Source organism: Perna viridis, chromosome 8, assembly GCF_037379345.1.
Source record: "Perna viridis isolate PV_CMFRI_1.1 ecotype Kerala chromosome 8, ASM3737934v1, whole genome shotgun sequence".
Classification (NCBI taxonomy): domain Eukaryota; kingdom Metazoa; phylum Mollusca; class Bivalvia; order Mytilida; family Mytilidae; genus Perna; species Perna viridis.
The window spans coordinates 39,801,027-39,816,361 of record NC_142452.1 but is presented as its reverse complement, the minus strand read 5'-3'; the positions used below and the strand labels follow the sequence as shown (position 1 = coordinate 39,816,361).

Below are 15,335 nucleotides of genomic sequence, written 5' to 3'. Positions count from 1 at the left end.
GTCTCTTTACTCAATGCTGAACGTGAGCAAATGCGTGAGTAATTATACGAATGAACTTAAGAAATACTAATAAAGTGCAAACGACTCAAAAACAAGTTGATTTTGAAAAAGTTAACATTGGATGTTACCATGATACAATTACAAATCGGCGTGCATTAAATTGTCGTCCATTTAATGCTTGAGACTTTTTGTGTGTTTTCTATAGCAATATGTCACTATACTCTATATATCATTTAACTAATACTTATTGTCAGTTGAGAACAGCCAACTGTCATTGTGATACAAAATATTTTTTATTATCAAAAGTGAAAGCGTTGATAGTAATTTTGCACAGGAATGAACAAATAGAATTCCCGTTTTGCAAGTGGTTTTGATTAACAAAGGATGTATTCTGATCATTTTATAGACTTTAAGCTATTCTGTTGGGCAAGCTTTCTGTGCTCTTTATAACCAATAACCAAATCTTCAACTCAGTTTACAACTGTCCCATTTCAATTGTTTTAATTTCCAATCCACATTTTGTTTTTTTTTCTACATTTGTGTACACCATCACAGATAATAGAGTTAATTATCTGTTAGTGTATTTTAACTATTTTCCAACAAATTCTCCTACCTCTTACATAAATTGCATTCTCCATTCAGGTGATATAAAGAAATGCTGCTAAAGCCTTAATCATTCAAAATAATGTTGTAAGAAATAAGTACTTCACAATATCTAGTTTGGATTTGTATAGTTTCTAATTCAGTAAAACTGGATGAACGGTATTAATTTTACAAATGCAAATAAGATATATGAATACAATACAAAGTCTACTGGAAGTTTTAGTCCGTAGAACAACCGTGCAGGCTTTAAATTGAAAGGTTATTGAATAATGTATTATGTGTACTCTTGTTTCAAACTATTTAATCGTAGTTGAAACATTGCTTTTTGCTAAAAAAAAGTTTTGTTTTTTCTGTTAGATATCTGGTTAACTGTTCAGTGTCAGAAATTAAAGACGGAATATTTGATGGAATGAACATATTAGAACTTTTGTAAGTACAAACATTACATTTCTTAAAATTATAACTTTTTTATACTTTTGACTGAAAAAGAGTTATTGTAAACTGTGCGCTACTAAAACATTAATGCAACATTATTAACTTATCTTACCTCTTAAAAAGTCGTCAATAAAGAATACCAACCCGGCGACTTTTGTGATAGTATTTGTGGTTTTAAAATATTAAATTTTGATTATAAGATGGATGTAAAGTCACCACAAATTTTCTATTTAAAACATGTCATTGTTAAAAAATATACCCTTAATACATGTATTTATTTTTTTCTTAAATTTATCGTTTTAACAAGAGGAATGAAAGAAAAACTGGCTCGGATGTCGTCGTATAAAAAGGTCCGAACCTGACAGCAGATCGGACACACTGTTGTCTTGTAAGAATGTGGTGTCCCCAGATGGGAATCTTAGCACGCTCACATCTGGTATGGAAAGTGCCCCGACCATTCCAAACAAAATAAACCCAATCACACGTTCCGTCTGCAGACCATCTATTCCAGTACAAAAATTCTGACTATTTCAAAAGAATCAAACCATGTTCCATCACATTAAATGATATATTTAACTACAACGATGACGACCTTGTACAATATCAAAACGTGGTATTACAAATTGCAAAACATGTACAATTCTTATGACCCACTCTTACTTCTCCAGTTCCCTTACAAATAACACCTTCCATACAAGATGTCAAAATGACTAAAGTTTCAAATCAACAAAGTTAAAATATGATTAAATTGCAACTTATGCGGCCTAGTATATGTCGGTGAAGCACCAGAACGTTTAAACCAGAAGAATGTGCGGTCATCGTTCGGGAATAAAAATCACCAAATTCCCGACAATTTATCAACATTTTAATCAACAAGATCTTTCTATCCTCTCTAAAGAAGGTCGTATTTTAATAAAAAAATTACCATCCTACAAACAGTCCCGTTCTAAGTAAAAGCTATCTTAGGGAAAGAGAGGAGTAGTGGATTCGCAGAATAGGTACTGCAATACCTTACGGATGCTATGACAACATCAAAAGTGTAGGAAACCTTTCAAGCCAATATAACAATAACATAAATGTGATGAATTTATTTGACAAAAAATCAAGACCGGAAAGGAGTCATGACCATCGCCACTATGCATCACCCAAGTTACATGATGTCTCCATAAATGGTCTAGTTCCTTTCATACAAAAACCTCTTGGACTTCATCATATTAGAACCAAACTCTATTCCGCAACTTTCACTCTACTACGCTCCCTTTACAAAACAAGTCTTGATACTCCTGCTTCTGACCCCATCTCATCATTATACAGACTTGTTGCCATCATTTTGGATATTGGTTTCTATAGACTCTTTAAACCAGTTTGTGTGAAAAGTCAAGATGGAGAAAAACGATCATTTCTTCCACTCCTGTGTGTCAACAAAGTTATAAATGCAATGAATTTGGCTAACATCCTCCATCACATAAACGTTACCAACAAAATTCCCCCATATTTGAATGCCAAATCCTTACCAACTATTTCATATTCCTATACTTCACCCATTGCATCCAAAACTTTCAATTACAAAAGGCTATTGCATAACCTCGAGATTGAGGACTTCAAGGCTAAACTACCTGACTGTTCTTGCAAAAACTCTCCATTCAGATATGGCTCTCCTGGTCATGTCGTTATGGAAGATTTAACCATCTTCGAAAACGAATCTCTGTGTGATATCCTTTCTAAAGGTCCCAAGTACCTTGAACAACGCTCCATAAATTGGAATTATAAGTTCTTATGGATGCCGTGGGGGACTATGCAAGAAAATTAAATAAAACGGGAAAGAAGACATTGATTCTCTGTCAGAGTGGTTAATGGCCGTGAGAATTTTAATTTTGAAACGAATGAAAGATTAAATTAGATAAATGAATGCCGAGGCTACATCAGTTTTCAAAGAATCCGATGTAGCAGAAACTTTGTCTACTGTACATGACAAATATGTTGTCGTACCAGCAGACAAAGTCCAAAACAACATTGTCTTGTCTCTAAAACATTTTACATCCAATGTTTGTTATCAGAGATAGAAATAATAGCGTGATAAGACCTATACGGCTACCACACTCTCCAAGAGTTTGTGGAAAACCATAAATCTGTGCTATCCTCTTTTGGTCTCTCTACCAAGGACGATGATTGTGATTTACTCTCTATGTACTGGAATCCCAAACTCCAAATGAATCTATACAATAACGTTTCATAGCTGGATCTGCAAAATGTACCCCCAAACCTCTTTCAAAACTTTTAACTTCTATACTCACAACTGTCAATGATGGACTACAGTTCTACTACAACTCCTGTAGTGTGGTGGACGTGTTTCTCGACAAACGATCGGCATTCAAATTGAACAAAAATGTACTCCTGTACTTACTGACCTATTCCTTCACTCTTATGAGGTTTATTTAATAGCTGATCTGATCCGAAAGAAAGAATATAGTTTGGCTATATCCTTTAATCTCAGTTTCCGCTATATAGATGACGTATTATCTTTAAACAATCCTAATTTCGGTGATTTGATACATCGCATCTATTCCAAAGAACTTGAGATAAAGGATACTAAAGACAGTGTGAAGCATCATATCTTGACCTACACTTAGAAATCGATGGTAAAGGAAAACTATTGACCAAACTTATGACAAATGTGACGTCTTTTCATTCAGAATTTGTCAACTTTCCTTTCATCTGTGGCAATATCCAGAGCTTGCCGAAACTACGCAGACTTTTTTTATCACGCTAGAATTCTAACAAATAGGCTTCTGGAACAGGATTATGTTGCCACAAGATTGAGGTCATCACTACAGAAGTTTAGTGGTCGTCATCATGAATTCGTGGATCGTTATTGTGTATCCATCTGCGCAATGAAAACTGATTTACTCAACGTGTCATAGTTTTCCATTCCTCGTTTGTCTACCCCGGACTTTACTTTTTCATGAGCAACTCGGGTGTTTCTAGAAAAGCAGAGGACGCTAACCCTACCGCGGTGCACCTGGTCTATGATCCCGGTTTTTAGTGGAGTCCGAGTTACTCATCTGCTTTTGTTACTTTGTATGTATGATTTACTTGCATCATGGTCTTTGTTGTGCATGTCTGTTTTCCTTGTCTAGTCTTTGTTCCTGAATTTTATTGAGTGAAATTATATTTTCAGATTGATGGGATTTGGAAATTTTTGTTTCTGATTTTTTTCCACATTTTTCCTGATTCGATCAAAAACCTTACACTTTAATATAATAGAAAACCCCAATGAAAGTCACATCATGAATAAATTAGTAAACTGTAATCGCTGTCGACCATCAGGCTCTTTTATACGTCGTCATATATTTGGTTTAATATTCATAGTTTCTTTTTTCAATTTATATCTATAGTAATAATTATAATTTATTTTTGAAGTGCCCCACTACATGTTAACAATTATTTCTATTTGCCAACATTAAGAAATATTTTTGCATTTGTATTTCAAACTGCCAACAAGTTGCATATTAAAGTGAGAAGACAATTCCTATGTTATTAACTAAATAAAATGGATGTTAAATGTATAAAAATTTATGAAGTACTTGCCGAGTTTAAAATTTTAGTTTCCTGCGTTTCATCGAATAGCGGGAAATATTTGTATTAAAGGTGCGTATGATTTGTCATGTGAGTCAAGGACTTCGATGCTAAACTTACGAAATTTGTGAAAACTGTATTTTCAACACAAAAGAAACCAGTTTCGACTCAGTGTTAGAATGATGACTAAGCTGAAGAAAGCTAATTTTGTTTTGGACTCATCGGACGTCAACTTACAAAGGACAAAATAAGCGAAGGCATGGTATTAGTTAAAGGGAAACATAAGTTGATAAAGTAGCTGATTCAAGCGAGTTAAAATGGAAGGTTGTGCTAGAATATGTGGCAAATCCCATCGCAGACGACTCTGAGGATGAAAAGCTAATAAACAGGGTACAAGCAAAGGAACAATAGAAATCTGAGGAAGAGAAAAAAAGAGGCGTAGGAAAATTAAGCACTATAATAAGGATAAAAATGGAGCAGACAAATCCTTTAAGCCGTTGTGGCCATTGGAGCGACTCCTGTCCAGAAAACAAGAAATTTAAGTTAAGTACTTTTAATTCTTATGTGGTTTTTCATGACAAGTCAGTAGACGATGAAAACTAGTATTCCAAGGTAGAATATTTGCCTATGAACATTATTTCGCAAGATGGTAATGGTATTTCATTGAATGTAAGTTCAAATGATCATAAATTAAAAAAAATGTTCTTTCAATCCTTCAAATGTGACATATGTAGGTAGGTTAAAGGGCAAGTTAAATGAAATTAATCATGGAAATTAATCAATACATACTGAGTATTAATTATAGCATGCGGTTATAGAATAGCATATAAAACTGAGCCTAAAGCAGAACATATAAAAAAAACAAGAAGTCGGCTCTATTAGAACATGATTTTGTTTGTTCTGAAATAACTTGTTTACTGAACAAGGGTTGTGAAAAGAGGTTTATTTAAAAGCCAAAAGTCGTTCACAATAATCCATAACAAGTCCGGTAAACCTAAACTCGTTTCGATCCTCACTTGTTTAAGTTTAAATTTAATTAAAACTATGCAGTAAAGCAGCTAGAGAGTTATGATTTGAAATCTGATTATTACCATATTGATATTTTTTAAGACCACCAGGAATATTTGGAATTTTTCTTGAAATATGGTATTCAGTCGATATATTACGTTTTCACAGTTTTACCTTTTGGTTTAAATACAGCTAGTCATATTTGTACCAATGTTTTGAGAGAGGTTGTCAAAGATAAAAGATCTAAAAGCGTGAACATAATTATGTTTCCGTACGATGGTTTAGGGAGAGAAAAAGATATAATGAAGCTTTGAAGACTATTAATGACGTGAAGAAACTTTTTGATGATTTAGGATTTTTATTTGAATAAATGTAACTGAGATCCATGCCAAAAGCTAGATTGGTTAGGTTACACTTTGGAATTTGAGATTGGTGTAATATGTGTAAAAGATGAGAGAATTAGAAAATTTGAGAATCAAAGTAAGTATTTGTTGGAACAAGTTAGTTCCAGAAAAGGTTTGATCTATGTAAGATTTCTGGCAAGCATTGTGGGGCAACTTATTTCTATGTACGCCGTTTCAGGTGATTCAATCTGCTTCAGTCTGCATGATTGTGTATTAGCCAGGACAGACTGGTTAACTGGTGTAAAAATTACACCAGAGGCTGTATCCAAATTGACCTTTTGGGACCAAAAATTGCAGAATTTTGAATAAGAAAGGTTCTTGCTCATACAATTTACAAACCAGTCATGTGTTTGATGACGAGTGTTTTTGTGATGCCTCAGATGTAGGCTTTGGTAGTTATTATTGTACACAAGATTCCTAATTTGAGAACTATGAAATTTATGAAAACTTGACTCAATTTGAGAGTATAGATAGTTCCACTTGGAGGGAATAAAAGCGTATAAAAAAGGATAATGTTTAGTCTGCATGACGACACATGTAATAAAATTATTAGCTAGCATACAGACAGTAAAAATGCTGGGCGAATTCTTAAGACAGGTAGTAAGAAATTAAATCTACACAAGATAGCCAATGATGTTCTATCTTTTCGTTTCGACAGAAATGTACAATTGTTACTAAATTGATACCTAGAACTAAAAATGACATGCTGGTGCGTTGAGTAGGTCTTTAAATCCTGACGATTGGAGTATCTATTATTCCACATTTTGTTTGTTTACAAAAATGTGGGGAAAATGCACCGACGCCAAATTTTGCAAAAGTTTAAAACACTCAATTGCAGCGTTTCAACATTAAGATATGGTACCCAGGTACAGTGGCAGTGGATGCTTTAATCAGTTTGGGGATAATGAGAAAAATTGGCTCGTGCCTCCATCAAGTATAGTGTCAAGGGTTGTGAACAAAATAAAAACAGACAAACCACAAGGAATTTTGGTAGTTCCTTTGTGGAGATTGTCTCCGTATTGGCCACTTATTCAGATAAAAGGCGAGTTTGTTAAACTTGTTCGAGACACTTTCACTTTATCTAGGTATTGCACGGTAATGGGTGTTGTAAAAAATTGCATAATTGTTGATAGTTCAAAGCGTGTTACAATGATTACTTAAAAGACAGTATTTGATTAGATGTTTGCTTTACTTGCAGGAATTGAGCTCAGACAGCATGTGGAGACAGCAGAGACTTCAAGTGGTGTTCATTGCAAAAAAGACTTATTTCAGTTGACCATCAAGATGTCCAAAAACCTGATAGACTCACAAAATTTAAAACCTAACAATCACTACTTTTACAGTTTCAACGAGGTCCGAATTTATTACAAAACAGTGTTTAAGTGCTTCACCGGGGGATCCCATCCATGTTGCGTTCTATATTACTCATACAATTGATAAACAGCGTTTCTCAGATGTACTTACAAGAGTCAGTAAAAAAGGTTAAAGGTTAAACCAGTTTGTAAAAAGAAACCAGTAACCTGTGATATCTTTGATTTATTTTTGTCATTGATGATTATTTAAAATGTTTTATTAGTCAGTCTAAAACAGATAAGTACAGAAAAGGAAACGAAATTTTTATATCTAAGGGAAATACTATAGCATGTCCGGTCGCTGTTTCTAAGCGTTACATTACTTTATCAAACATCAATGCAGGGTCAGATTTTTATGTTTTAGATCCATATACTGACATAAAGGTGTTGCCAAACTTATTCACAAAAATAAGAACATGAGTTATACAAACTGCTAAAGAGAAACATTTTGAAAAGGTTAAAAACTGTAGCTCCGTCTTTGAACTCAGGTTTACATTCTTAACGATCAGGTGGTGCTACAACGTTGTATTAAGAGGTGTGGACGTTGGAGGTCCGATGGGATCAAAGTTGAATATATGGATATATAGATGATACTTTCGAAAAGAAATTATTAGTTACTCAGTCTTTAGGTTTATGTATCTTTTTTCTTGACTTCCCTTTCTTTTTGTTTTATATAGCAGTCTGGGCATACGGCAATATGATATATTGATTTATTTACTGATAAGACGATGAACTTGGTATAGGTAATACTGAAATGTTCCCGCGTTTCATCAAAAAGCAAGAAATATTTGTATTAAAGATTTGTCATATGACTCAAGGACTTAGTAATTTTGTCCCTCACTGTCGTAGTATCAAATTTCATTATGTTTTATGTACTATGTTTTGTACATTTATTTTCCTTTTGATGTCATATTAAAAAAAATACTGTCCAAAGCATTTTTCTTGAGACGGTCTTCAGAGCATTTGATTTTGACACAGGTTTCCAAAATTTGCTTTCCACAAACTTGTAACAGTGGTCGGGTGGTTTTTTCCTGGCCGACCGGATCGTTAAAGACAAAGTTTCCTTTTGGTATTACACATGATTGTGGTGTTTTGCTATTTTTAATATCTGTTGTTTCATTGTAATGATTTCTTATATTATTCTATTTAAAAACTGTTTTGTTATGACTTGCAAAATAAACTCCGATGTCCTTCTAGCTTTCTGGGCATACGGCAATACTTTATATTGTTTTTTTACTGACTGATAAGATGATGAATTTAGTATAGTTAATACCAGGCAATTAGTGCAATACGTTTTGATTTTGTCACCAAGAAAATTGATATCCTATAAAGAAGCCTTTACAACGATATGAGATGTTAAATAACCTTTTTTGAATAACGACACTGGTCAAACTTCTGTTTACCAGTAGCGTCTTGATAAATAACGAAGATGAACTATTCCAATTATTTTAATCACTCAAAATAGTTGAGTTGAATGTGTATGAAAGCTTCAATTTCGTTTGGTGATGACATCTCGTACTATATTACGTGACCACTATTTTTTTTTCTATTCCAAAAAAAAAAAATAAAATAAAATAACTAATGAGTAAACTAATTAAAGTGTCTATTGTCATGTGACCAATTTAACTATCACTCATACGTTTGATGTAGATCGGTTTTATGAAAAAAAAATAAGATAAAGTGTAAAATCCATGTGAGTTTGAACATAATATATGTGTACTTTTAAAGATATGCGTACTGTTTTAAATATATGCATAAATCATTGATAAATAATCTATTTTATATCTGCAGGTTCCTTGGTCGCAATAAATTAACCGATGTAAGATTCCTTCAGTATGTGGATGCTGGATTAAGAACTTTGTAAGCTATTATATTTTTCAATTGATTAATTTCCGAAACCCACATTTTCAGTGTATTGAAAATGTTTGATATATCTTTCTAGCCATAAAAAAGAAGTGATGTCAATAAGGCAAAAATACTAGGAGAGAAGAGAGTCAAGAACATGCACATATTACAAAATTTATGTGACAAGTCGGTCAAAAGAACATGTCATAATAATAGAATAACTTACTGTAAAGAGTCAATAATCAAAATATTATCAAGAATGCCAAAGAACGCCAAGATTTAACAGGTGAGTGGAAACTTATTCCGCGCAAGAGTTTAATCATCATGCGTTCTTAGCACGAGTGATCATATTTTTGTTATCGATAACCATTTGATTATTGTATTTATTATATAGATTTTCTTCATATTTTAAATATCCTTATTTAAGGATTGTTTTAAATTTTGAACAGGCTATGCGAAAAGGGCACCTTTGTAGCGGTTTACGAACAAGTGTAAACTGCCCAAAGTCGGTTATGTAACCCTCATTTGGTAAAAAAAATTATAACTTATTTCTATTCGATTTTAATCAAAATTTAGTTTGTCCCTTCATCAAAGACATCTTTTTTTATTTATTTGAATTGCGGACTGTGGACTGGTGGACGTTAATGGCGTCACAAAACCAAGTTCATCCATGGAAAATAACCTTTTTGCAAAAACAAGAAATAAACAATCGAATGGAATTACTATAATTTAAGAGTAAAGATATCTTTAGGAATGACAATAGCTACCGAAAAATATGCACACAACATACGATAAAATTAACTAGAGTAACGTATAGACAAAAGAAAACAAATCTGAATTCAGCAATAAAACTGGGATGTATTAAAACAGTCAACTAAATAATTTGAATGATCAGGAATTCAAAAGATACACTTTTTAGTTCAATATTGTTTGTTCTATTTTATTGCAGAGATTTGACTGAAAACAAACTTACAGATATCCCTAGTTTCGTCTTTGACAGATTTTCCGTCTTAGGGAGCATGTACGTATTCCAAATATGGGCGTTAGCCTTTTTCAAGATTTCCTATATATATTCTCATCTTCTGATTTCTCCATTACCCAATCACTTTGTTTCTAGCCTTTTTTATCACAATTAAATTTTACGTGCAGTAGAGATTATCATCAAAATGTCAGAACTAAATAGTTGGACGGGATCGAATACATAATTGAAATTTTAAAGCATGGAAAGTTCTTTCTTTATTTTCTTACATTTAACAGAGAAGTCGTTTTTGCCTTGAAACTCATGATATTACACTTCTTTTTTTATAAACATGTCAATCATTGTACCTTACTCCTTTATACGTCTGGCGTCGATTTCACTAAAAAAGGCGTAAACCAAAGTAATAGTTCTTGTTGGATGAAGATAACAACTAGTGTTGACCGTAAGTAATGACGTCACAATAAAAATAGCATTGTGACTTCATAATTTACTATCAATTTAACACTTACGAATTTCTGTGATATTGGCACCAGAATAAGATAAACAATAAACCTTCATTAGTTGTTATCTACATTTAAACAGTGGTATAAAATCGCTGTGAATTATTCTGATTGTTATTAAAGAAAAGCGATCTTTCTTCCACTACCGTTTGTCAACAAAGTTATAGATGCAATTAATTTGGCTAATATCCTCCATCTCAAGAATGTCACGACCAAAATTCCCCTGTTTTTCAAAGACAAATCAATACCGATTATTTCATTTTCCTATACTTCACCTAATGCATACAAATTTTTCAATTATAAAAAATACTGCAGGACATCGAGATTGAGGACTTGAAGGCCAAACCACCCGACTTTTCTTGCTAACAAACTCTCCATTTAAATATAACCCTTTCGGCAACGTCATTACGCGAGATTCAAACATCTGCCCATAAGGTCCTTCTTAAAAGTTCCAAGTACCGTTAACCATACTCCATAAATTGGAATTATAACTTTATAGTTCCTATGAATGCCGTGAAGGACAAAGTCATAAAATGGATTAAACGAGAACAAGAATACATATTGGTGTGACAGTTTTAAGTAGATCAATAAGTGTTAATTCTTTATCGGATTTCAAAGACTCCGGTGTAGCAAAAAAACATTGTCTATTATACATGACTAAACATTGTTTGTGTATGAAAAGCGTATTACATACCATGTTGAATATCAAAGGTAGATGTAGAACATAATGGCAGTAATAACACCTGTACTGCTACGACACTCTCCAACGAAGAGATAGTGGGAAACAATAAATCTGTGCTAACCTCTATTGGTCTACCAAGGACGAAGATCGCGATCAACTGTCTACGAACTGGATTCCTACAAACAACTCTATACTCACAGCTGTGAAAGAGGGTCTCCAGTCCTACCACGACACTTATCACTTCAGTAGTGATATAAATTCAATGTGGATCCTGAAAATTTCGAAAGATCTTCTAGAAACCTCAATTCGTTGTTTCTCAAAAAAGGATGGTACACCTAGATATAATTATATAGTTCTTGGTAGAGACTCCTCATACTTTGAAAAAAATGATTCCAAATCAATTTCCAAATATACAGAAGAAATGTTTTCAAAATGCTGGAATTTTTCATCGACAACATATTTGTCCAGTGTGGTGGACGCGTTTTTCAACAAACGGTCGGTATTCCAATGGGTACAAATTGTGCTCCTCCACTTGCTGACCTTTTCCTACACTATCATGAGTCTGGTTTTATCAGCTGATCTGATCCGAAAGAAAAAAAATTGTTTAGCTAGATCTAAATTTCCGCTATATAGATGACGTACTATCGTGAAACAATCCTAGTTTCAGGGACTTGATACATCGCATCTTCCCCAGAGAACCTGAAATAAAGGATACTATAGACACTGTGAAGTCAGCCTTATATCTACGCAGACTTTTTGTATCGCGATAAGACTCTTACAGTTAGGCTTGTGGAACATGGTTATGTTGCTACAAGATTGAAGTCATCACAACAGAAGTTTTATGGTCGCTATCATAAACTTGTGGAACGTTATGATGTATTTATCTGCATTATGAAAACTGATTTGTTCATCGTGTCAGTTTTTCTTTCCTTTTTCGTCTACCCCCGGACTTAAATTTTTTTATGAGCAACTCGGCGGGTGTTTCTAGAAAGGCAGGGGGCGCGTACCCTACCGGTGCACCTGGAACATTCTCCCATTCTTTAGTGGAGTTCATTTGCTTTTGTTACTTTGTATGTATTATTTTAGGTATTTAATGTTCTTTGTTGTGTATGTCTGCTTTCCTTGTTTGGTCTTTGTCCCTGGATTACTTTCTTTCGATTTCCGCTATAACCTTGGTTCTCTTTATTACTCTTTCAAGATTATTACCAGAATAAAATTACACTTAACATTAAAACTGATAATTTTTTAACTCTTTATACTTCTATTCCCCAAACTCAGTTTAAATCCCGACTTAAAATATTATACATCGTTGTTACTCCAAAAAGACACCTCTATTCCTCATACTTTGTAAAAATTAATTTCGAATAATCTTCCAAGTATAAAGTATTGCTTGAATATTTGATCGGCAACACATTTTTCCAGTGTGGTGGACTCCTTTTTCAGCAAACGGTCGGCATTCCAATGGGAACGAACTTATAGCTGATCTGATCCAAAAGAAGGAACTGTGTTTAGCTAGATCCTTTAATCTCAGTTTCGGCAACACAGATGACGTGTTATCGTTAAACATTCCTAGTTTCGGGGACTTGATACATCGCATCTTCCCCAAAGAACTTGTGATAAAGGATATTACAGAAACTGCGAAGTCAGTCTAATATCGTTACTTACACTTAGAGGTCGATTATAAATAAAAACTATTGACCAAACAATACGACAAAGGCAATGATCTTCCATTCCGTATTGTCAACTTTACTTTTATGTATGGCAGCATTCCTTCACCATCTGTGTATGGAGTTTTCACATCACAACTCATACGTTATGCCAGAGCCGTTACTACGCAGATGTTTTGTATCGCGCTAGACTTCTTACAATTAGGTCAGGTTTATTGCTACAAAATTGAAGTCTTCACTACAGAAGTTTTATGGTCGTCATCATGAACTCGTGGAATGCTACGGTGTATCCATCTGGCTCTTGAAAACTGTTTTGTTCTACATGTCATAGTTTTCTATTCCTCTCTTGTCTAACCCGGACTCGAATTTTTTTTATGAGCAACTCGGCAGGTGTTTCTAGAAAAGCAGAGGACGTTTATCCAACATAGTCAACTGGTCCATGTTCCCAGTTTTTGTTACTTTGTATGTATTATTTTTGTTATTTTATGTTCTTTGTTGTGTGTGTCTGTTTTCCATGTTTGGTCTTTCTTCCTGGATTACACTCTTTTGATTTCCATACAATCTTGGTTCCTTGATTACTCCTCAACGAATATATGAGATAGTCAACGTATTTAATAACTCTTATATGACATGCAAAATTGCTCCTACGTGAATTCTGTAAGTATGTTCTTTTTTGTTCAATATTAGTTTGGAAACCGATTCAAAACGAACTTGAAAACAGCAATACGTCACAATATGTCCTACCTGCGGCCAATGCTGAAATGACGCCATGAGCGTTTGTTCAGTTTACCCATCTTTGGAAATTGCAAAACGAAGACAAGAAACACAAATTATAGCACGGAAACCAATTTTAGTTTACTTCATTTGACTTGCATTATACATATTTAAAGTTTATTTTTCGAGGTATACAAATAATGGTATCTGCATATTTTTTTAGTTTGTTTGTTTGTTACTTTTTGTGTTCATTCTTGTCTTCTTTTCTTGATGTTTGTACTTAATTTTAAATTTTGATGTTTAGCTCTTAACTGGCAAAGTTATAAAAAAACATTCAGGTCGTTTAACTCTATTCCAGAAATGTGTAAATCACAAAACGTGGAAAATTGAACATGCATTTTTTGCAAATCGTTTAAGTTTTGGTTTTTGGACTCCCACCGATGAAGATGATTTCTTCTTCGATCAGAGTTCGTGATTTTATCACATTTTGGTGGTATTTTGATCAAATTCATTGAAACACTGTTATTTAAGATGAAAGATAAAGGCCAGAAGAAAGAAAACAGGAAAGCTGATGTTCGTTGTTGTGATCTTTAATATGTCACCACAAATTGTACTTTTCGTAGATCGTTTAAACGTTTGTCTGTAGTGTTTTGTTGATTGGGTATAGAGAATAAAATGGCAGTGAGTCGATTACTTAACAAGAGAAGCATTTATATTTTTAATAAATTTATTTAATTTTAATTTAAATGCAATTTAATTTAATTTTTATTTTAATAAATTTAAATTTTAATAAATTTATGCATTTAATAAGCATTAAAATGATATTGAATATGATATTTAACAATAAACATTTTTATCTATTCGTATCAATATCTAAAACATATAGTTGATCATGCCTCGTGGCAATTCACTGAATGGGAGCAGAAATCTGAAACTTAAACAAATGATTTACTCTATTTTCTGAAAAAATATCAAAATTTAAACATATTTTGGAAGATGTCTTAAGTTTTACGCAGTATTTGTTGAATACAAAATGAGCTTTGATCATTATGCCAATTAGCCATACTTGTCACTTTTGTATTCTTGCTGATTACCTTACTAATTTGGCTTATAAATATCACTGAGGAGTATCTTTTGAATATAATTTTCACGCATATTCCAGTTGAACGATTCATGTCATAAAGCTTTTAGCTACATTGTGCATTTGTTATAAATCAATAGACTTTTCATAAGTAAATGGATTTCTTAGAAAAATATTGAAATTCAAATATATTTTGGAAGATGTTTGATATCGTACGTAGTACATCATTTATTCCTGGAATATTCAATAGGATTTTTAATCTTACTTTGTATCAAGCAATCTGCAGCTTTTGTGTCAATATGTAAGTTCATATATTTATTTATCAGTTTGAAATGTTAGTAAAATAACCCTGTCTATATTTTGCTTCTACAGAAACTTAACTGGTAATGAAATCAGATACGTGTCAAGTCAAGCTTTCAGAGGATTAACTAGAAATAACTTACTCATGTAGGTAGACAAATAAATAGTGTGAAGATTAATTTTCTAGCA

The 15,335-nt window shown here is 33.1% G+C and overlaps 1 protein-coding gene across 8 annotated transcripts in view; it reads left to right on the top strand.

Moving 5' to 3' along the window:
• The window catches only part of LOC148610465 (uncharacterized), a 47,194-nt gene that overhangs the window by 25,952 nt on the left and 5,907 nt on the right, over nucleotides 1-15,335 (top strand). For 7 of the 8 annotated variants that reach the window (XM_088543392.1, XM_088543398.1, XM_088543397.1 and 4 more), the window contains 4 exons: nucleotides 961-1,032; nucleotides 9,170-9,238; nucleotides 10,173-10,244; nucleotides 15,219-15,293. In XM_088543392.1, the coding sequence (XP_088399518.1) occupies nucleotides 961-1,032; nucleotides 9,170-9,238; nucleotides 10,173-10,244; nucleotides 15,219-15,293 (288 nt within the window). Of the gene's footprint in view, nucleotides 1-960; nucleotides 1,033-9,169; nucleotides 9,239-9,320; nucleotides 9,510-10,172; nucleotides 10,245-15,218; nucleotides 15,294-15,335 lie in introns of those variants that run through there. The other variant, XM_088543399.1, reaches the window with a different exon arrangement.